The sequence below is a fragment of the Hylobates moloch genome, unplaced genomic scaffold, assembly GCF_009828535.3.
Source record: "Hylobates moloch isolate HMO894 unplaced genomic scaffold, HMol_V3 SCAFFOLD_16, whole genome shotgun sequence".
Taxonomy (NCBI): domain Eukaryota; kingdom Metazoa; phylum Chordata; class Mammalia; order Primates; family Hylobatidae; genus Hylobates; species Hylobates moloch.
Window position 1 is genome coordinate 30,256,011 of NW_026652291.1, and position 23,280 is coordinate 30,279,290.

Here is a 23,280-nt window from a genome sequence, read left to right on the forward strand (position 1 = left end):
ACTGCACCTGGATGAGCTACCACGCCCAGCTACATGTCATTTTTAAAAATGGAAAAAAAGGCCGGGCGTGGTGGCTCATGCCTGTAACCTCAGCACTTTGGGAAGCCGAGGCGAGTTGGATCATGAGGTCAGGAGATGGAGACCATCCTGGCCAACACAGGGAAACCCTGTCTCTACTAAAAATACAAAAAAATTAGCTGGGCATGGTGGTGGGTGCCTGTAGTCCCAGCTACTCGGGAGGCTGAGGCAGGAGAATGGCGTGAACCCGGGAGGCGGAGGTTGCAGAGAGCCGAGATTGCACCACCACACTCCAGCCTGGGCAACAGAGTGAGACTCCATTTCAAAAAAAAAAAAAAAAAAGGAAAAAAAATTAAAAATATAAAGAGAAAGTCTCACCCCTCAGAAATAACTACTGTTATAAAGTACTTTTAAATATATAAGCTTAAATGTGTGCTACTTAATTTTCCTGCTTAAAATTTCCCCTTAAAAGAATTATGTTTTAACAAATAGCATTAGAACATCCAGTTTAATGTAATTAAGCCACTACTTTTGTGTTCCACATTGCAAAGTAGCTTCCAGTCTTAAGTGATGAAATGTGCTTTCTACTAAGACAGCCACGTGCTCTAGAAATGAAGGCTGAGATCCAGGCTGTTAAATTACCATGGAATTCCCTTGCTTTGTATGTGGCTGTTTACTTACCAGTATATGCCCTTTCTTCTGTGCTGATAGGCCATTCTTTGGTAATAGAGCAGCTTAAGTCTGAAGAACTAAAGCTAAGGACCTAGAAGAAAGGAATAATCATTTATGGAAGCCAAGGATATCTTTTTTTTTTTTTAGGATAAATTTCCCTTTTTTTTTTGTTTTTGTTTTTTTGAGACAGAGTCTTGCTCTGTCACCCAGGCTGCAGTGACAGAGCAAGCTTCCCAGTACCTGGGACTGTAGGTGCGCACCACCATGCCTGGCTAATTTTTGTATTTTTTGTAGAGATGGGGTTTTGCCATATTGGTCTTGAACTCTTTTTTTTTTTTTTTTTGAGACGGAATCTCACTCTGTCATCTGGGCTGGAGTGCAGTGGCGCAATCTTGGCTCACTGCAACCTCCGCCTCCTGGGTTCAAGCAATTCTCCTGCTTCAGCATCCCAAGTAGCTGGGACTACAGGCATATGCCACTGCGCCCAGCTAATTTTGGTATTTTTAGTAGAGACGAGGTTTCTCCATGTTGGTTGGCCAGGATGGTCTCGATCTCTTGACCTCGTGATCCGTCCGCCTCGGCTTCCCAAAGTGCTGGGATTACAGGCGTGAGCCACCGCGCCTGGCCAGGTCTTGAACTCTTGAGCTCAAGTGATCCTCCTGCCTTGGCGTTCCAAAGTTTGGGATATCAGGAGTGAGCCACCATGCCTGGCCAGAAACTTCTTGTTTGTTTCCTGTGTTTTGTTCCCACTCTACCTGGCCGTTGAGATAATTAACATGAAATTTGCAGGAATACATCTCCTGGATTGTCTTCTCTACGTATGCTTTTTTTCCTGCTGTCCTTGTATTGTGTGTCGTAATTTTATTCTCCACCCACACCCCTTCCCTATCAAATTTGTTTTATAGAATAAATGTGTTTTTATATATCTTTATCCCTCTTGTATAATCTTTTGATAATTGTCTACTTTCATTTTTGTGACATGTTCGTCTATGCGGAATGATACTAGTGAGTTTTTGCCAGTAAATCCAATGTATGTAACTTGGAGCATTCGCTAGATTAACTTTTTGGTATGATAAGATATCCTATAGCAGCAACAGATTTTAGCCCACAATGTGATTAGGCTATTTGAATGAATGAAATTTGCTGTATTTGGATTTAATCTTCTAATCCAGTTTTTGTCTTTGGGGATGGTTGGAACATAGTCATCATAATGAGAACTATCAATTGTCTTTCATAGATAGTGTCTCTATCTTCCCAGTTTCTGTAAGTTCTTTTCCTAAGTGTTATTTGCTGCCTATTCTTACTACTTTTCTTATTTTAGATCACAGATTCTGCTGGCCATATTCTCTACTCCAAAGAGGATGCAACCAAGGGGAAATTTGCCTTTACCACTGAAGATTATGACATGTTTGAAGTGTGTTTTGAGAGCAAGGGTGAGTAATCAAGAGTGTTTCTCTGGATTAAGAATCTTCGCCAACTCTAGTGCTCCTTAATACAGTCAGCACTTAATATCTAGTTTCATTTGTATTCTTTATTTATTCTGATTTGGAGACCTGTTACCTTGTAGTCTTTGGAGCACCTTTTAAAAGGTCAACTACATGGAATAAAAGATTGAATAGGTGGAACAGAGAGAATTTTTAGGGCAGTAAAAATATTCTGTATGATACTGTAATAGTGGATACATGTCATTATATGGTTGTCCGAACATTACATTTGGAATGTACACAAAGAGTGAATCCTAATGCAAACTATGGACTTTGGTGGATAGTGATGTGTCCGTGTAGTTTCATCATTTGTAACAAATGTACCACTCTGGTGGGAAATGGTGATAATAGGGGAGGCTATGCATATGTAAGGGGAAGGGGGATATGGGAATCTTTGTGCCTACCTCCCAGTTTTGTTGTGAACCTAAAACTGCTCTAACAAAGTGAAGTTTTAAAAAAAAGGCTGGGCATGGTGGGTCATGCCTGTAATCCCAGAACTTTGGGAGGCCAAGACGGGCAGATCACTGAAGGTTAGGAGTTTGAGACCAGCCTGGCCAACATGGTGAAACCCTGTCTCTACTAAAAATACAAAATTAGCTGGGCGTGGTGGCTCGTGCCTGTAACCCTAGCTACTCGGGAGGCTGACGCAGGAGAATCACTTAAACCCAGGAGGTAGAGGTTGCAGTGAGCAAGATTGTGTCACTACACTCCAGCCTGGGTGACAGAGTGAGACTCCGTCTCAAAAAAATAAACAACAAAAAAAACTGACCAGACGAAGTGACTCACGCCTGTAATCCCAGCAGTTGGGAGGCCGAGGCAGGCGGATCACCTGAGGCCAGGAGTTCGAGACCAGCCTGGCCAACATGGCAAAACCCCATCTCTACTAAAAATACAAAAATTAGCCAGATGTGGTGGTGGCAAATGCCTGTAATCCCAGCTACTCGGGAGGCTGAGGCAGGAGAATTGTTTGAACCCAGGAGGCAGAGATTGCAGTGAGCCAAGATTGTACCACTGCACTGCAGCCTGGGTGACAGAGCGAGACTCTGTCTCAAAACAAACAAAAAGGATGTCTGTTTGCCAGGCAAATGCAGAGAGAAAAATTACAAAGGGTCTTTTTACAAAGGAGACTCTTTAGGGCTATGATGTCGGCTAAGAGGATAGGCTGACAGTTCTATGCAAGAGATTGTATAGTCTGGACTCGACCATTCTGAGAAGTGGTAGTTAGGTGATTTTGTTGTGCAAATATCAAGTGTACTTACACAAACCTAGATGGTATAGCCTACTACCCACCTTGGCTATATGGTATATAGCCTGTTACTGCTCCTAGGCTACAAACCTGTAAAGCATGTGACTGTACTGAATACTGTAGGCAGTTGGAACACAATGCTATTTGTGTATCTAAACATAGAAAAGATACAGTAAAAATACAGTATTATAATAATCTTATGGGACCACCTTCATATATGCAGTCCGTCCTCAACTGAACTGTCTTCATGCAGTGCATGACTGTACTGTGCTGTGACAAGCAGGGAGGTAGTTGGAAGACTCTAAGAAAGAAGATATCCTGATCATTTGGACCAGGTGGGGCTGTGAACTGCTTAAGTTTCACAACTTTTTCAATGAGGAAGGAAAAGCAAAAACTTGCTTTACATCTTCCATGGACAATGTCGTAATCAGGATTACACATTGGATTTGGGAGAACAGAACATTCTGGGTGCCACATTTTGTTTTGTTTTGTTTGAAGACTTGTTTGTTTTCATGCTCAGAAGACACATGTGACTTGTCTTACTTTGTTTTCAGTCTTACCCTATGCAATCTTATTTATATTTCTGTTGCTTTCAAGTTAATCTTTCCAGTCCATTCAAAAGAAGTTCTTTTTTTTTTTTTTTTTTTTTTTTTTGTGAAACAAGAGTCTTGCTCTGTCACCCAGGCTGGAGTGCAGTGGCGCGACCTTGGCTCACTGCAACTTTCCTGGGTTCAAGCGATTCTCATGCCTCAGCCTCTGGAGTAGCTGGAACTACAGGCACGCACCACTGAGCCTGGCTAATTTGTGTATTTTTAGTAGAGACGGGTTTTGTCATGTTGGCCAAGCTGTTCTCGAACTCGAACCTCAAGAGATCCACCTGCCTTGGCCTCCCAAAGTGCTGGGATTACAGGCATAAGCCACCGCACCCATCCCAAAAGAAGTTGTTTACTGTCTTTCAAACATGCCATACTCCGATTTTAATATCTGAGCCTTTGCTCATGCTTTGCCATCTGCCTAGAGTACTTTGCCTAAGTCCTGCCTTTAGGTGTTCCCTTTTTAGTGAAGTCTGTCCACAACTACTGTCTTCTTTCCTCTCCCCTTTGCTCCGTATTGGAATTGTCTCAACCAGTTCCTTTGGCTTAAAATTTTACAGTGCTTTGCATTTTCACCATAGTTGTTTTGTGTATATGTCTTAGATCCCAATTGAATTATTTGAAGGCAGGGATTGTATCCTGGCTTAGTCCATTTTGTGCTGCTATAACAGAACATCGCAGAGTGGGTAATTTATAAACAGTAGAAATTTATTTGGTTCGTGGTTCTGGAGTCTGGAAAGTCCAAGATCAAGGGGCCAGATCTGGTGAGCGCCTTTTTGCTGTGTCACAATAACATGGCAGAAGGTATCACATGGCAAGAGAATGCACAGGAGAGCAAGAAGGGGCTGAACTCACTTTTATAACAAACCTGCTTCTATGATAATGACATTAAATCTATTGATGAGGGCAGAGCCCCATGACCTAATCAATTCTTAAAGGTCCTACTCGGCCGGGCACAGTGGCTCATGCCTGTAATCCCAGCACTTTAGGAGGCTGAGGCAGGGGGATCGCTTGAGCCCAGGAGTTCCAGATCAGCTTGGACAGTATAGCAAGACCCTGTCTCTACAAAAAATACAAAAATTACCTGGGTGTGGTGGCTCACGCCTGTAGTCCCAGCTACTTGAGAGGCTGAAGTGGGAGGATCGCTTGAGCCCAGGAGTTCGAGGCTACAGTGAGCCATGATGGTGTATGCCATTGCACTCCAGCTTGGAAGACAGAGTAAGAACCTGTCTCCGAATTTTTTTTAATTAAATAAATAAATAAAATTAAAGGTTCTACCTCTCAGCACTCTTGCATTGGGGATTAAGTTTCCAACACATGAACTTTGAGAGGGGCACATTTAAGCCGTAGCACATCTCTTTAAAATCTCCAGCACAGTTTTAGTACTTAGTGAGTTTTCAATGAGTAGTTATTGAATTGACTTCAGTTCATTTCAGAAAACTTCCAGTGTCTCTCAGACATCAGAGGGTACAGTACCGTTCAGTGTGGCTTATGGTTTCAGGAACCCCAACGCTTCAGTGGCACTGTTTCCCAGAACTTCTAATTTCACGCAGGCAGTTGTAAATCTTATAACTAGGTGAATTCCAGGGGATTGGGGCTGAACAGTTTTCTGGGGCTCTTTGGGTCTTTTCCTTTCTCCTACTTGATGATTTAAGATTAGAATGCCTCTTTGATCCAGCTGAATCAGATTGACTCTTCTAACATGAACTCTATTATAAGAAGCATCCCTGAGATTTGAACGCTTAAAGTTTTTTTTTCCTTGAGCTGTTTTAACTCTTTTAAGGTCTTAGTGGGAATAGCTCTATAACATTGTACTCCTACTGAAATAGGCCATACATTGATCAAAATGTTTGAATTAAAGTGGAATATTAGATAAAACTTATGTTCTTTTCAGTACTCAGACTTATGTTAAGTAAATCCAAGCTTAGCACATACCCAATAATCCTAATTCATCGTGGCCTTCCCTCAAAATTTGACAGGGCAGCCTTTTCAGATGTGGAAATACACATTTTCAGCCGAAGCTGTTGCCCACTATCTCTTAATTTATATGCCACTCAATTTCACACTGTTTTGATTTTTGAGTTTTATTTCCCAATTCAATAAGCCTGTGTGGTTTCCCTTCTGTTCTGTTCCTCTGTAGTACCAGTTGCAGTATCTTGTGTCCTTGCCTGCTCAGAGATGTTTGCCAGCAGCATGTTCTTGTTGCTTTCCGGCACCCCACACAGATAGAGGCTTTGTCTGGAATGTTTGTGATTTTAGCCAGAGCCAGGAATTTTCTGCAACTGAGCAGGGGGAGGAGTTGTGGCTGTTTCCCTCTATTGAGAGAGTAGGGGTTCTGGAGAGGGAGGGCGGGCGGGCGGGGGGGGGGTAATTTCCCGGAATTTTAAGTATTCCACACAATGATTCCTTTGATTTCTTTCTCAGGAACAGGGCGGATACCTGACCAACTCGTGATCCTAGACATGAAGCATGGAGTGGAGGCAAAAAATTATGAAGAGGTATGTCCTGCTGTAACAGCCAGAGGAGGCAGCAGTGTGCTATGCTGTGAGGTTTCTGTGACCTCGGCAGGCCAACAGGCTGTGCTTTGCCCAAAAGGCTGTGCTTTCTTAGCAGTCTTGTGACAGCCAGCCATGATCTTATTGATACAAAAAGTTGTATTAACAGCCTTGGCCGGGCGCGGTGGCTCACTCCTGTAATCCCAGCACTTTGGGAGGCCAAGGCGGGTGGATCACCTGAGGTCAGGAGTTCGAGCCCAGCCAGGTCAACATGGTGAAACCACGTCTCTACTAAAAATACAAAAATTAGCCAGGCGTGGTGGCGTGTGCCTGTAATCCCAGCTAGTCTACTCGGGAGGCTGAGGCAGGAGAATTGCTGGAACCTGGGAGGCAGAGGCTGCAGTGAGCCGAGATCACACCACTGCACTCCAGCCTGGGTGACAGGGCAAGGCTCCATCTCAAAAAAAAAAAAAAAAAAAAAACAGCCTTGAAGAATAATTCTGGCTGTGCTGTCAGCCAAAGACTGAACTAACTGTCCCACAGAATGTTGGTTTGATAAAACACTGAAGTATATGGCATTAGTTCTCTTGAGGCAGAAACCGTGTGTGTGTGTGTGTGTGTGTGTGTTTGTGTGTGTGTGTGTAGAGAGAGAGATTTTAAATTTTTTAAAGCTGGAATTCAGTTATTTGTTAATGCCTAAGGTTAAGAAAAGTGATTTGTTTTTTATTCCTAAGACTTTTCCCCCAAGACCAACAGTTGTATATATCTATATCTATATCTATCTGTCTGTCTGTCTGTCTGTCTATCTATCTATCTATATCTAGGGCATGGATTCAGTGCTGTTTAGTCTTGAACAACTGTTTTGTCTTTGGGAAATAACAATAGTCAAAGATAGTTTTTAGTTAAAATAATTTCAAACTTTCAAGGAAGAGGGCAGGATGGAGGAAAAAACTGCAAGAGACTAGGAATGGTGATAATAGAAATTTGATGCTGATAGGATTTATTATAGAGTAATAAAAACTGACATTTATTTGGGTGACAGGGAGATGGAGGTGTGCACAGAATAAGGAGAAGGACAACAGCCTTTTTCATCTCTGCGAGACTTTGGGGGCAGCACAAAAAGGGTTATTCAAACGAAGGGCACCTTTGAAAAACCACAAGAACTATTTAAGACTAGAGAATTGATCTTTACAGAAAGATAAGAGTATTTTTACCCAGCAAAACAGTACGTAAGGGCATGAAGGAGGAGTGGGGTACAGGAAATAGAATGGGCTCTTGAAGAATGCAAACTAAGTAAATGAAGGAAAATTGGTTTAAGTGATTTAGGAAAATTGTCTAGGAATAGTGGAACAGAATTTGCTCTCTCTTTGGACAGGACTTTGGACAGGAAATATCTTAAAATGGAAGAAGATTGGAAATGACTGGTTAATTCTGCAACAGGAAGTAGTACAACAATTGCAGCTCTTTCCTTGTTCAAATCTTCAATTGAATGAAACTAGGTAGCATTATTTAGAGGCAGTAAATAGGAGCAAGTGATACAGTTGTGAATGGGAGACAGTTTCCCGTAGAGACTTTTCAATTTTTTGTTTCTGTTTCCAGGCTAGTTTAATTTAAATAAATAAAACAAGAAAACCTCTTTATTTGATGAACTTAAGAGTAAATTGAAAAATTTTTTTAAATCTTCATGATTCAGGAGAATCTAATTATATTTAAATAAGATTATGTAGGCCGGGCATGGTGGCTCACGCTTGTAATCCCAGCACTTTGGGAGGCCGAGGCAGGCAGATCACAAGGTCAGAAGATCGAGACCATCCTGGCTAACATGGTGAAGCCCCACCTCTACTAAAAATACAAAAAATTAGCTGGGCGTGGTGGTGGGCGCCTGTGGTCCCGGCTGCTCGGGAGGCTGAGGCAGTAGAATGGCATGAACCTGGGAGACGGAGCTTGCAGTGAGCCAAGATCACGCCACTGCACTCCAGCCTAGGCAACAGAGCAAGACTCTGTCTCAAAAAAAAAAAAAAAAAGATTATGTTAAAGTGCTTTTATAAGATATAAAACACTAGGGAAAATGTTGTCATTATTATAAGGTGGAAGAATAGGTAATGATTTCCAGTTTGTGGTTACTGCTTCTGTTCCCAAACTGTGGACCATTCTCAGTTGAATTTGTACTTTGTGGAATTTTACCTATTGTAATCTTTTTCTCCAACATGATGGCTGTCATTAAGGGTATTTATTTATTTATTTATTTATTTATTGAGATGGAGTCTCACTCTGTTGCCCAGGCTGGAGTGCAGTGGCGGGATCTTGGCTCACTGCAAGCTCCACCTCCTGGGTTCATACCATTCTCCTGCCTCAGCCTCCCGAGTAGCTGAGACTACAGGCGCCCATCACCACGCCCAGCTAATTTTTTGTATTTTTAGTAGAGACGGGGTTTCCCCATGTTAGCCAGGATGGTCTCGATCTCCTGACCTTGTGATCTGCCTGTCTCGGCCTCCCAAAGTGCTGGCAGATTACAGGCGTGAGCCACTGCGCCCAGCCCAAGGGTATTTATTAAATAACAACACATCAATGCCCTATTAGACAGTAAACATAGCTAGTTCCCCTCAAAGGTGACATTATTGTGGGTTTATATAAAGAATGCTTTGGACACAGCTGTCGTATAGCATTTTAGAACCCCTATACCTCCTGGAATTTCCATCATCCTTGGACTTTATAGACATTAGGAAAGGGGCTTTATCTTTCCTGACCTTTTGCTTAACCCAAGAGGGGAATCCCTAACCCAAAGAAAACCACGGTGTTTCCTTTGCCTGCTTCCTGCTTCAGATGTCTGACATGTCCTAAGCCTTTCTTTACACATGTAGTTACAACACAGCTCCAAGGTTCTGCTTCTTAACCAAGAAACTCCTCCCCACTACTTTCTTTAACATCTTTCCCCACCCTCCTACCATTCACCCCTGCTCCCCAGCAGCAGACCAGATTGATGTAGAGGAGGAATGGCTATGACACAGTCCAAAGACCAGCCCTTTCTTCATTCTGCAGCAAGGCTCCCTTGAACCTTGCTTAGAAATGGCTGTTAGCTGGCAGGGCACGGTGGCTCACACCTGTAATCCCAGCACTTTGGGAGGCCAAGGTGGGTGGGTCACCCAAGGTCAGGAGTTGGAGACCAGCCTGGCGAAAATCCCGTCCCCCGTCTCTACTAAAAATACAAAAATTAGCCGGGCATGGTGGCGGGCACCTGTAGTCCCAACTACTCGGGAGGCTGAAGCAAGAGAATCACTTGAACGATTTAATTTCAGGCCCTTGAGATAATGGAGAGGCTTTATCTCCAGAGGATTTGGAATCTTTGGCATCAGTATTAAGATTCGGGAATGTGGCACACTTCTTTAATTTTCTTCATGTCCAACACATCTCTCCCTCATATCTGTGTACTCATAATTCTGAAATCCCATATGGTCCTGTAAGATTGAATAGTAATTGTACCACACTACCTACCTAAATTGTTATTAGTTAATCCATGTGAAATTGATATGTAACACAATACAAATGTAAGATGATATTATTTGGAAGACAGAATGCTTGTCATACTGTGAAGAAGCATTAAGTCTTGTTGTTTGCATTCTTTAAAGAGAAAGAATGCCTCTGTCCTCAGAAATAAAGCACTTTTGATTTTGATTTCCTGTATTGTATTTTATGAACCTCTGACCACTGTCTCGCTTCTGCCCTTCAGAGGGTGTATCTTTGTAGATTGAGGATGTGAACCGAGCCACTTCTTTTTAGTTTGTCATCTGTGAACTAGAGCAGTTGTTTGTAGGGACTTACTGTCTGTGCAGTTGGGAGAATGCAGGCAATTACTGTCCGACAAAGAAGGAGCTATCTGACACATCTTCTAACTCCTGGGCTGTGTGTCCCACGAGTAAAATACCGTTTTGCCTAGGCAATTCTATTTGTCTGTCATTTGCTATCAACATATATACCAAAAACACAGCTGCTCTGGTTGGAGCAACAGCTGAAGACTTTCCAAAAGTTCTGTTTCTCTGAGTGCTCTCAGGAAGGAGGAACTCTGATTCCATGTACTAGATCCAAAGTCCTTTTTTTTTTTTGAGACAAGAGTCTCGCTCAGTCGTCCAGGCTGTAGTGCAGTGGTGCAATCTTAGCTCACTGCAACGTCTGCCTCCCGGGTTCAAACAATTATCCTGCCTCAGCCTCTCGAGTAGCTGGGATTACAAGTGTGCACCACCACACCCAGCTAATTTTTGTATTTTTAGTAGAGACAGGGTTTCACCATGTAGGCCAGGCTGGTCTCGAACTCCTGACCTCAAGTGATCTGGCCACCTCAGCCTCCCAAAATGCTGGGATTACAGGCATGAGCCACTGTGCCAGCTCTGTTATGTTTATCTTGCTGTGTTAGACTAGATGGTCTTCACATTTATTGCTGTGCTCCTGGAGTTGGTGGGGGCTGTGGTGGGAGGCATGGAGGCAGCAAACTGACTGAATTTGTCTTGTCACAAGAAGCTTCTCTCTTGGATCTTGATGCTCCACCAAGGAAAAGAATTTAGAGATTCCCTAGAGGTTAGATTAACACCTCTGTCTTAAGAAGCAGCTTTTTCAGAGAATTAATACCTTTTCTTGGTACAGTTACGTATAACTCTGTAAACTCTTTAGATTCAAATCTTCATTATAATGGAAGATTTGGATATGGTTTTAGAAGAGTTTAATTTTACTGGTATTTTGGAGGTGTTATACAGGAAAAGGCTTTGTAACTTGTAGCTTTTCCAAACGGTACCTACCATGACCAGTAAGAATGATGTTAATAGATACGGTGGTAGAGAAGGCTTTCTCCTAGGCGGCGGGCCTCATGAAAATAGATGCAGGCCGGGCACGCTGGCTCACACCTGTAATCCCAGCACTTTGGAAGGCTGAGGCAGGTGGATCACCTGAGGTCAGGAGTGCAAGACCAACCTGGCCAACATGGTGAAATCCCGTCTCTACTAAAAATACAAAAATTAGCTGGGTGTGATGGCAGGCGCCTGTAATCCCAGCTACTCGGGAAGCTGAGGCAGGAGAATCGTTTGAACCTGGGAGGTGGAGGTTGCAGTGAGCCAAGATCGTGCCACTGCACTCCAGCATGGGTGACAAAGCAAAACTCTATCTCAAAAAAAAAAAAAAAATCAATGCAGAGTGCTTTTAGTATACAAGAACACTTGCTTCAGGGGACCAGCAGCACTTAGCTACTTTGAGAAAGTTGGCTTCTTTGAAGAAGGCATAGAGTGGGCAGAACAGGTCAATTACAAGTGTTTACTATGTATCAGGTCTTTAAGACTATATAAACTATAAATCATTTTAATTTCCTTGAGTTCAGGAGCCAAACTAGTGTGGAGGGATAGGATAAAAATAAAACAATTTGTGAATATGACAATATATGATTGAGTGTTAACTGTGTGACACATTAAGTGTTTTAGGGCTTCAGGGAAGACAGTGTGGACAGGAGTGGTTGAAGGAGGCTTTCAAGGAGGCTTGAAAGATAGGTTAGATTTGGGTACAGAGAGCATAAATGCTTCTGGAAGTCAGGGATTCTGTTCTCGAATTTTACAGCAGAGTTCGGCAGTTTAAATGCTGTGATCACCCTGGGCAGGGAGTTAAGAGACCATGGTACTGTTAATTTTGGTTGGATACCCAAAGGGCTGAGTAACTTTATGGAATCTTTAGTTTTCCCATTTGAAAAATGAGGGACTCACTGCAAAATGAAGTACCTTGTAGCTATAACATCCTTTGATTATTTAACAACTACATGCAGCTTGCCAGGGGAATGTCACCCCCTATTGGAGAACCTGTGGTGCACATTGTCTTACAGACTTGGCAAAACATACCTCATGCTTCCAGCGATGAAGGAAAGTAGAATAGAATACCAGCCTGCCTTCATGAAACATGTATAATTTGGCATTTTTACAGATACTTTGAACAGTTCAATCAACTGTTTACAAGAGCAGAACAACAGAAAGTGGGAATTTTGATATTGAGGATTTCTTTTTTAGCTTTTTGTACTGTGATATAAAGTCTCAATGCTATTTATTGAATGCTTAGTCCTGAGCAAGTAAAGAGCGTCTTCTTGAGAATACTTACCATGATTTCTTTTAAAATTTTACTCTGTTGCCCTGCAAAAATAATAGCAATGGGAAACCCAGGAAGTTTATTAGTCAAACTTTATTAGTCAAGCAAACAGGACAACTTATATAGATCCTTGTGGCCTAATATAGCTTGTTCATTTCACCTTTGATTCAGGAAAATCTTAGTATACTCATCTGGTTTTCTTTATTAAATTTCTAGTACTTACAGAATAAACTCACATAGACTTGGATTCTAATGCCAACTGCACCAAGCTGTGATACTTTGGGCAAGTTATTTAATACCTCAGAGCCTTAGTTTCCTTATCTGCAAAATTTAAGGATAAAAATATTCACCTTATAGGGTTATGAGGATTAAATGAGATTACAAAATATACCACATTGTGAGCATATATGAATGACTCTGATTCATTATACTACCTTTTTCATCCCCTTCCCCAATTTCGTCTCAGCCTAACTTTTGAGCCTTTTATTTGCTATTATCCCCTACCCTCCCCAAGCACAAGTGTGTGGCAGTTATGTGTGTACATGCACACATACCCTATAGTCTAGTTTCTAGCACACCAGACGACTTATGTCTGGACTATTCATAGTTGCTAAACATGCCTGCACTTTACTCCCTCTGTGTTTTGGTTTACAGGTTCCCCTCAGCCTTGAGTGCCCTCTCAAAAGTCCCGCCCAACTTGTGAGACCCAGCTCACCCACTTCCTGTTAAGCTTCACTTTGTCCTCCCAACTAGAACTCTGTTTTTAATGTGTATCTTTGTTATAGAAGTTACTACATAAAGCCATATATTATGGTTGTAACTTACTATATAAGCTGTGAGAGCTTAAGATCATAACTTACCTTGGTACCTTGCACATAATAAGAACTCAGAAAAAAACGTTAAGGCCTTAAAATGTTTAAAAAAAATCAAGAAACTTTTTATATTTGTTTTAAGCTGGTAATAAAAGTCTATTGTTATATATTCTTGCAATAAAGTTTTTTTCTTTATTATTATTACGACTTTGTAATAGAGATGGGGTCTTGCTGTGTTGCCCAGCCTGGTCTCAAGGAATCCACCTGCCTTGGCTTCCCAAAGTGCTGGTATTACTGGCATGAGCCACTGTGCCCAGCCTGCAGTGAAAGTTTTTTGTTTGTTTGTTTGTTTGTTTTTAACCACTGACTACTACTTCTTCTTCTTTATCTATTTATTTATTTTTTTTGAGACAGAGTCCACCCAGCCCAGGCTGGAGTGCAGCGGTGCCATCTCAGCTTACTGCAACCTCTGCCTCCCAGGTTCAAAGGATTCTCGTGCCTCAGCCTCCTGAGTAGCTGGGACTACAGGCATGCGCCACCACGCCCAGCTAATTTTTGTAATTTTAATAAAGACAGAGTTTCACCATGTTGGCCAGGCTGGTCTCAAACTCCTGGTCTCAAGTGATCCATCCGCCTCAGCCTCCCAAAGTGCTGGGATTACAGGCATGAGCCACCACACCTGGCTAATTTTTTTCTTTCGTAAAAATAAACAGGCCAGGTGCAGTGGCTCACGCCTGTAATCCCAGCACTTTGGGAGGCCGAGGAGGGCAGATCATGAGGTCAGGAGTTCGAGACCAGCCTGACCAACATGGTGAAACCCTGTCTCTACTAAAAATACAAAAATTAGCTGGGCGTGGTGGCAGGTGCCTGTAATCCCAGCTACTTGGGAGGCTGAGGCAGGAGAATCTGGGTGACGGAGCAAGACTCCATCTCAAAAAGAATACAACAGAAATTTATTTCTCATAGTTCTGGAGTCTAGGAAGTTCAAGGTCAGGGTGCCAGTGTGATCAGGTTCTGGTGAGGGCCCTCTTCTGAGTGCATACTGCCTTCCCACTGTGTTCTCACATGGAGGAAGGCGGAATTACTTTCCTTAATAGCATTTAATTGTTAAGTCCGTCAGATTTTGGTGGTTTGAAAAGATTTTTGTTCTTTGATTTCCTTCAAATATTATTTGGATTTCTAGGTTTAGATTCAACGTAGAAATATATCCATGATTGTTGTATTTTACTATTGAGTATCCATGGTGTACTAGGTGTTTGAAATGGCAAGCTAGATTTCAGTACTGTTTTAGTCTCTTGAGATTTAAGATTTCTAGATTTTAAATTAGTATCATGAGTGAAGATAATTATTAGGCAAAAATGGCTTTTAGGAAATGAGACCAAAATGAGACCTTCATCCCACTAATGAAGGTCTGAAAATAATTTTCTGGAAGAAAGATGGGATTCAATAGATTTTTTTTTGAGTCGGAGTCTCAGTTTGTCTCCCAGGATGGAGTATAGTGGCATGATCTTGGCTCACTGCAGCCTTGACCTCCCAGGCTCAAGTGATCCTCCTGCCTCAGCCTCTCAAAGTATTGGGATAACAAGTGTGAGCCACCACGCTTGGCCTCAGCAGAGATTTTGTTGAGGAAATAAAATCAACTTTGAAGATAGGAATTTGACTGTTTGGTTATGAATAGAGGTGTAGAGTCTGAAGTAGCACCTGTACTAGAAAACGGGTTGGGGATTGAATGATTAACTAAACAATGTGGAATACTAGCTGTGTGGAATGCTATGTAGCAGTTAAGAAGAATAAGATGAATTGATAAGCACTGACATTTTTGGAGAGATCTTATTAAATGGAAAAAAGCTGTAGAACAATGTGTGTAGTATGCCATTTATAAATATATTTTAAGTTATATTTTTCTGTGTACATTTACATACAAAAGCATAGTGTCTCAGAAGAAAAGGTGTGGAAAGATATACATCAAGTTTATAAGCGTCATCACCTCTGGAAAGCAATGTGGGAATTGAGGAACCATGAAGGTAGACTTCTGGTTTATATTCTGTTTGCTTCTGGATAGTTTAAATTTTTAGCAAAAGAATATATTTATGTGTTGGTTGTACACTAAAAAGTAAGTTTTATTACTGGAAAGGGATTGGGAACAGCTTGTGGGGGGCTGTAATCTACAAATGCCATCTTCAGTACCAGGTTTAATTGATCATTGTTTTTCGGGTTTTAGGTCTCTGGACTATTGTCTTTTAACAACGACAACAACAACAACAAAAAAAGCAGAGGCTGTGGGATTCAATAGACTTTAAAGTAATTTTTTTTAATATCGTTTTCAGCTGGCAGAGGCACAGCCATAGTTTCACTTCCAGTTTCTTTTGCAAGTTTCTATTTAGGGAACTTTAAATAATTTATCTCTAAGAAGTATCATGCCATTTCCTTTATACTGTCTCATTTAGGAAGCTCTGAGTGGGGAAGTATAGAGCAGGAGGGAAGATGTTAGACTAAGTTTCAGCTTGTATAGCTCCTGTATTTTTCTTGGGGAATTTTTGTTCTGCAGCTCTATATGAGATTAATGAACAGATATATATTCTGGGTTAATGACAAAACCTGGCATTTGGCCATTCACCTAGGAAAGTTAGCTCTGTGCATTAACTATTGGTTAAATCTTACACCCAGAAGCTGTTCCGCAGTTACCAGTCACACCGTTAACTCTAGCCAACATTTTACAAATGCAAGAAAATGTGCATCTGGTGAGAGAAAACGTAGGTGTATCATCGCAAGTCTATCACCATATTTTTATGGACCTTAAATATAAACTCAATTTTTACATCCCAATCTTAACAGCAGTTTGTTTTATTTTAAATAACTTTTGTTCATCACACATTTAGTGAGGAATATAATAAGAAAACATAAAATAAATGCCTCCTGTTCATCCCTTGTTAACTGCTGTTAACATTTCACAAAGAGAAAGAACAAGGACAATGAATTGAACAAAGGAGAGAAAAAAAAGTGGGCCATAGGGAATGTACAGTAAATAGGGAGTAAAGAAGCAGATATATAAACAGAATTATTAAGGCCAGGTGCAGTGGCTCACGCCTGTAATCCCAGCACTTTGGGAGGTCGAGGTGGATGGATGACCTGAGGTCAGGAGTTCAAGACCAGCCTGGCCAACATGGTGAAATCTCATCTCTACTGAACATATAAAAATTAGCCGGGTGTGGTGGTGCACACCTGTAATCCCAGCTACTCGGGAGGCTTAGGTGGGAGGATTTTTTTGAACGTGGGAGGCACAGGTTGCAGTGAGCCAAGATCATACCACTGTTCCAGCCTGGGCAACAGAGTGAGACTCCCATCCTAAAAAAAAAAAAAGAAAGAGAATTTTTTTTTTTTTTTTGAGATGGAGTCTCACTCTGTTGCCCAGGCTGGAGTGCAGTGGCACAATCTCAGCTCACTGCAAGCTCTGCCTCCTGGGTTCACGCCATTCTCCTGCCTCAGCCTCCCGAGTAGCTGGGACTACAGGCACCCGCCACCACGCCCGGCTAATTGTTTTTTATTTTTAGTAGACGGGGTTTCACCTTGTTAGCCAGAATGGTCTCAATCTCCTGACCTCATGATCCGCCCGCCTCGGCCTCCCAAAGTGCTGGGATTACAGGTGTGAGCCACCGCACCCGGCCAGAAACAGAATTATTAAATAATTCTCTATGTGGAAACTTTAAGAGCAACTGGTATGTAAAAGTTTTAAGATCTGGAAAGCTGGCCGGGCATGGTGGCTCACGCCTGTAATCTCAGCACTTTGGGAGGCCGAGGCAGGTGGATCACAAGGTCAAGAGATCAAGACCATCCTGGCCAACATGGTGAAACCCCATCTCTACTAAAAATACGAAAAATTAGCTGGGTGTGGTGGTGCGTGCCTGTAGTCCCAGCTACTTAGGAGGCTTGAACCCAGGAGAATCACTTGAACCCAGGAGGCGGAGGTTGCAGTGAGCCAAAATCACACCACTGCACTCTAGCCTGGCAACAGAGCGAGACTCCATCTCAAAAAAAAAAAGATCTGGAAAGCTCTGGTGGTGTATCCCATTTTAAAGCAAAGCATAATCTAAGACTGATAAAAAAACAATAATGACATCTTTGCTGGTGTGATAGATGCCTCTAGTTATTAGATACTCAAGAGTTTTCTTAGGGGTCTAACTTGAGAGCAGAAGACAGTTAATTTCTTTCTCACATCCTTTATTCCTCAGCATACAGGGAATTCCTTGTAGATTTCTTTTGATAACTAGCTGTGTCATTCTAAAAGAAAAAAATACATAAAAAATTCAGTGCAGTTTTCTCACATCTGAGCTCTGATACTAAACCTTAAAGTTGTAGGATTTATATGAACCAGAATTCTCTAATTGTGTATTTTGAATTATTACTTTAATGCTATAATAACATATGCTCACATTCCTATGTACTGTCAAAGGTTTAATGAATTTAGTGGTTTTTCTTCTAAAACCAGGTTTGACCTAATATGACTCTCACATTTATTGTATTAACAATAGTTTACTTCTTAGACATGAGTGGAAGTGCAAAGTAAAGTGCTTTACTAAAGTCAAAAATCAGCTGGGCATGGTGGCTCACACTTGTAGTCCCAACACTTTGCGGGGCCAAGGCAGACAGATTGCTTGAGCTTAGGAGTTCGAGACCAGCCTGGGCAACATGGCAAAACCCCATCTCTAGAAAAAGTATAAAAATTAGCTGGGTGTGGCGGTGCATGACTGTGGTCCCAGCTACTTGGGATGCTGAGGCGAGAGGATTGCCTGAGCCCAGGAGGTCGAGCCTGCAGTGAGCCAAGACTGTGCCACTGCACTCCAGCCTGGGCAACAGAGTAAGACCCTGTCTCAAAAAAAAAGTAAAAAATCTTGAGACAATAGTATATCTTACTTCATAGCCTACGGTTATTATGTTACTTCTAAAGAGATTTTATTCAAAATTAAAGTATCAAAAAAGGTCTGAAATGCAAAGATATAGTCTATGGGGAAAGAAAGAAGCCCAAATTTTAAAATATGTTAGGATGATTGATAGGAGAGAATTTAAATCTGGTGAAACTTTAAAAAAGACTCCTCTGTTGCCTTCTTTATGTTCTTGACTGAAGCGATGTTTTCAGAGAGCTGAAAATATTCTATTCTTTTCCAGATTGCAAAAGTTGAGAAGCTCAAACCATTAGAGGTAGAGCTGCGACGCCTAGAAGACCTTTCAGAATCTATTGTTAATGATTTTGCCTACATGAAGAAGAGAGAAGAGGAGATGCGTGATACCAACGGTGAGGGGGAAGGCGACTCTTACTTCTTAAGTGACCCATAAATGAGACAGTCTCCAAACTTTCAATTCTGGTGTACCCTTTTCTCAGTTTTGCCAAGGCGGGTATATGGAGGGGAAATTGCTTGCTTCGCTGTTGTTGCTGCTAAAGGTAAATGAGCCTTGTTAGATTTTCAAGAGAGTAGAAACTCCTAATGTGATAGGCAGGTGACAGCATCCTCAATTAGTCTATACCCATATCAAACTGATGGCACCAATCTTTGTAATTTTCAACATTTATATATAGGATAATGAACTTTTATTTTTATTTACTTATTTTTGAGATGTAGTCTCGCTCTGTCACTCAGGCTGGAGTACGGTGGTGCGATCTCGGCTCACTGCAACCTCCGCCTCCTGGGTTCAAGCAATTCTCCTGCCTCAGCCTCCCAAGTAGCTGGGACTATAGGCGCATGCCACCATGCCTGGCTAATTTTTCGTATTTTTAGTAGAGACAGAGTTAGCCAGGATGGTCTCGATCTCCTGACTTCATGATCTGCCTGCCTCAGCCTCCCAGAGTGCTGGGATTACGGGTATATGGAGGGGAAATTGCTTGCTTCGCTGTTGTTGCTGCTAAAGGGATGGGATTACACCATGCCCAGCCAAGATAATGAACTTTAAAAAAAAAAAAAATTATCTGAAATCCTACTCTTAGACCTAGGGACAGAGTGAAGTTAATTAATTGCCTTTACCCCCCTCCCCTGCCATTGTTTAGCCAGCTGAGGAGGCTCACTTCATTATGTTTACAATGCTTTTGTTTTTTTCTTAGAGTCAACAAACACTCGGGTCCTATACTTCAGCATCTTTTCAATGTTCTGTCTCATTGGACTAGCTACCTGGCAGGTCTTCTACCTGCGACGCTTCTTCAAGGCCAAGAAGTTGATTGAGTAATGAATGAGGCATATTCTCCTCCCACCTTGTACCTCAGCCAGCAGAACATCGCTGGGATGTGCCTGGCCTAAGGCATCCTACCAACAGCACCATCAAGGCACGTTGGAGCTTTCTTGCCAGAACTGATCTCTTTTGGTGTGGGAGGACATGGGGTATCACCTACACCCAAAAAGTCAATGAGGGACTTCTTTTTAACTTGGTAGGATTTTGACTGGTTTTGCAACAATAGGTCTATTATTAGAGTCACCTATGACAAAAAAATAGGGGTTACCTAGATAATGCCAAAGTCAGCATTTGTCCTGGGTTCCCTTGTGTGATCTGTTTGGACTATGCTTTCTTTTCTTCTCTCACTTGCTCAGCAGCTTGGGCTTCCATTCTAGTTCTTTTACCAAGATTTTTGTGTGACCATGTTGACTTCACTTGGATTGCCCTCTTTCAATTTCCTTGTGAAAACACCCTTCACTTTCTCTTTACCCTTAGCTGAAATGTTTACGTAGCTTCTGGTGATATCTTTTCATGATTTTATGTCTTAAAATGGTGATGGATGTGACACCTCATAAAAGTGAGCTTTGAACTGTAGATAACTCTTAAAAGAAAATGTCATTTTAGACAATTAAAATATTTGTGCTTAACTGCTTGAACTTTTTTCGTGTATGTGTATTTAATTCTATGCAATATTATCACGTGTAGATTCATGTGACCACCATCACAAGAGACAGAACAGTTCTGTCACATGGATCCCTTGCGCTGCCCTTTTACAGCCACAGCCACATCCCTTTCTTACAACCTCACCCCAACCTGTGGCTACCACTGTTCTGTCCTCCATCTCTGTAATTTTGTCATTGCAAGAATGTTGTATGAATGGAATCATACAGAATGTAATCTTATGAGGCTGATCTTTTTTCATTCAGCATAATTCCCTTGAAATCCATCCAAGTTGTTGCATGTATGAATAGTTTCTTCCTTTTTTTCTTTTAAAAATGTTTTATATATTTAGGGGGTATAAGTACAGATTTCTTACATGCATATATTGCATCGTGGTGAAGTCTGGGCAGTTCCTTTTGATTGCTGAGTAGTATTCCATGGTATGGATGTACCACAGTTTGCTTAACCATTCACCCACTAAAGGACATAAGAAGAGTTGTTTTCAGTTTTTTGCCCTAATAAAGCTGCTGTGAACATTCATGTACAGGTTTTTATGTGAACGTACATTTTCATTTTCTGGGATAAATGCTCAGAAGGGCAACTGTTGGGTTGTATGGTGAACACGTATATTTTTGTAAGAAACTACCCTACTCTTTTTCCAGAGTGGCTGTACATTTTACGTACAGCCACTCATACAATTCATACAGTAATGTATGATTGATCCAGTTTCTTCACATCCTCGCCAGCGTTTGGTGTTACTACTATTTTTTATCTTAACCATTCACATAGATGTGTGTAATGATACCACATGTGGTTTTAATTTGCATTTCCAATGGCTAATGATGTTGAGTATCTTTTCGTGTGCTAATTTGCCATCTATATATCCTCTTTGGTGAAATGTCTGTTCGTGTCTTTTGTCTATTTTCTATTTAGGTCATTTGTTCTTTTTACTATTGAGTTTTGAGAGTTTTTTTATATATCCTAGATAAAATTCCTCTGTTAGATATGTGGTTGCTTGAATTTTTAACATAACTTCTACCAAGCAAAAATAAGTAAAATTTCCAACTCTTGCATGGCCAGTCACTTAATTCCTGTCCTTCAGTGTTCCATGTAGAGAATTAAGAGATATGATGTATAAAATAGACATTGAGGGCCATTAAGAGAGTAAATACTTAAAAATACATGTTATGAAGCAAAGCCAATAATCACTGTGGGAGTATGAGGTGCCTAAGGGCCAAAACTAATGTAAATAAGAGATAATGTGGATATAAATGACCATGTTTATAAACAGTTATGAAAAATGCTGTGACTTGAAATCTTTCCCACATCTCCCAAGAAAGTAGGTAGGAGTTTATCCTTTCTGTAATCTCTTTTTAACCCTGCTATTACAGGGCTTGTTTAATCACAGTGGCAAGAATTACATGTATCTTACAGTAAAGAAACAGAATACTGGAATTGTTAGAGAACCCTGATGTGTTGACCTCGATAAAGTACAAAGGTGGAAGAGGGAATGAGTTATGCTGTTAAAATCTCAGGCTATTCTGTTAATGTTCCTGCTACTATGAACCCAAACTTTTTTTTTTCCCCCTTTTGACTCCTTGTGTCTTCCTCTCCTGTGGCATAAAAGTAGTTCTGTCGTTAACTTGTACAACATTGCCATCTGCTGTTGAGAATTGGTAGGTACTGCTTCTGAGAACCTGGCTGCAGATCCTTAGCATAGGCAGCAAATGTTGAGAAAGTCTATCTATAGTATTACATATACTAAGTTACAGAGGATGCATCCAAGTAGAGAAAATAATATGTGGGTTAAGATACATCCTTAAACTTTTTTTTTTTTTTTTCGGGAACGGAGTCTTGCTGCAACGCCCAGGCTGGAGTGCAATGGCGCTCTCTCGGCTCGCTGCAACCTTCACCTCCTGGGTTCAAGCAATTCTCCTGCCTCAGCCTCCTGAGTAGCTAGGAATATAGGCGCACACCACCACGCCTGGCTAATTTTTGTATTTTTAGTAGAGGCAGAGTTTCACCATATCGGCCAGGTTGGTCTCGAACTCCTGACCTCAAGTGATCTGCCTGCCTCAGCCTCCCAAAGTGCTGGGATTACACGCGTGAGCCACCACGCCCAGCCTCCATCTTTAAACTTTTAAATGTGAAATTTCTATCATGTACCGTTAGCCTAACAAGATTTTCTTTCCTATTTCTGACTGGTGCCTTTCCCCTTTTTAGGAGCAATGAAAGCTACTCTGTTAGTTATGTTCTTCTGATGTGACAAAATGTCAAGAAGATAGGAGAAGAGAATATTTTATTTCGTTGATGCTTTTGTTCCCAAATGTGACCCCAAACTTAAGCTTTGTAGGAGTTGACATTCTTTCATGTCCCTTCCCTTTACTCATGCCAAAACTATCAACTGGGACATTTTGTGCTTTTGGTTTAAAAGTTAATTGATATTACACTTTGGTTTTATCTAAAAAGTAAAAGTATTTGCCTTTGACAAAAGACTGATACAAGAGCAAATAAGCTTTAAAATCAGGGGTGTTATGTGCTTTCCTCCATTTTTGAGCATATTATCCAAAATGGTCTGTATAATATAAATGAGAATGATGCAGTTTAAGTAAGCCTTGTTATACCATTGTCATGGACCCCTGTCATAAAGCCATTTCTCGGTTTGTTTGGGAAAGAGGCATATGGGATTTATACAGATTCACTTGTAAATGTTGGATTGGGGATTTTTGTGTAAATTTTCTCAAATAAAGGCTAGCAGAAACCATTTTAGGTGTATGTTCTGTTACTCTTGAGTACTTCTATGTCTGGATTGGTGATAATTCTTCCATATTTCTCTGTTTTAAATTATGGCAAATTATACCTGATGAATTAGAGAAAACATATTGTTATTCTTCAGTTACTGCAGATCGATAGTTTATATGAGCTAGTAAAAGATTATCATATTTTTTGTAGGTAATATATGTAAATTTTATATATATATATAAATTAAGAATC

At 41.1% G+C, this 23,280-nt stretch overlaps 1 protein-coding gene across 1 annotated transcript in view; it reads left to right on the plus strand.

Moving 5' to 3' along the window:
- TMED10 (transmembrane p24 trafficking protein 10) overlaps positions 1-23,050 on the plus strand; it is a 45,669-nt gene extending 22,619 nt beyond the window's left edge. Inside the window, exons 2-5 of the mRNA XM_032179809.3 lie at positions 2,012-2,123; positions 6,438-6,511; positions 18,592-18,718; positions 19,520-23,050. Coding sequence (XP_032035700.1) covers positions 2,012-2,123; positions 6,438-6,511; positions 18,592-18,718; positions 19,520-19,641 — 435 coding nt within the window. The 3' untranslated portion in view covers positions 19,642-23,050. The remainder of the gene's footprint in view (positions 1-2,011; positions 2,124-6,437; positions 6,512-18,591; positions 18,719-19,519) is intronic.
- Positions 23,051-23,280: the final 230 nt, after the last annotated feature.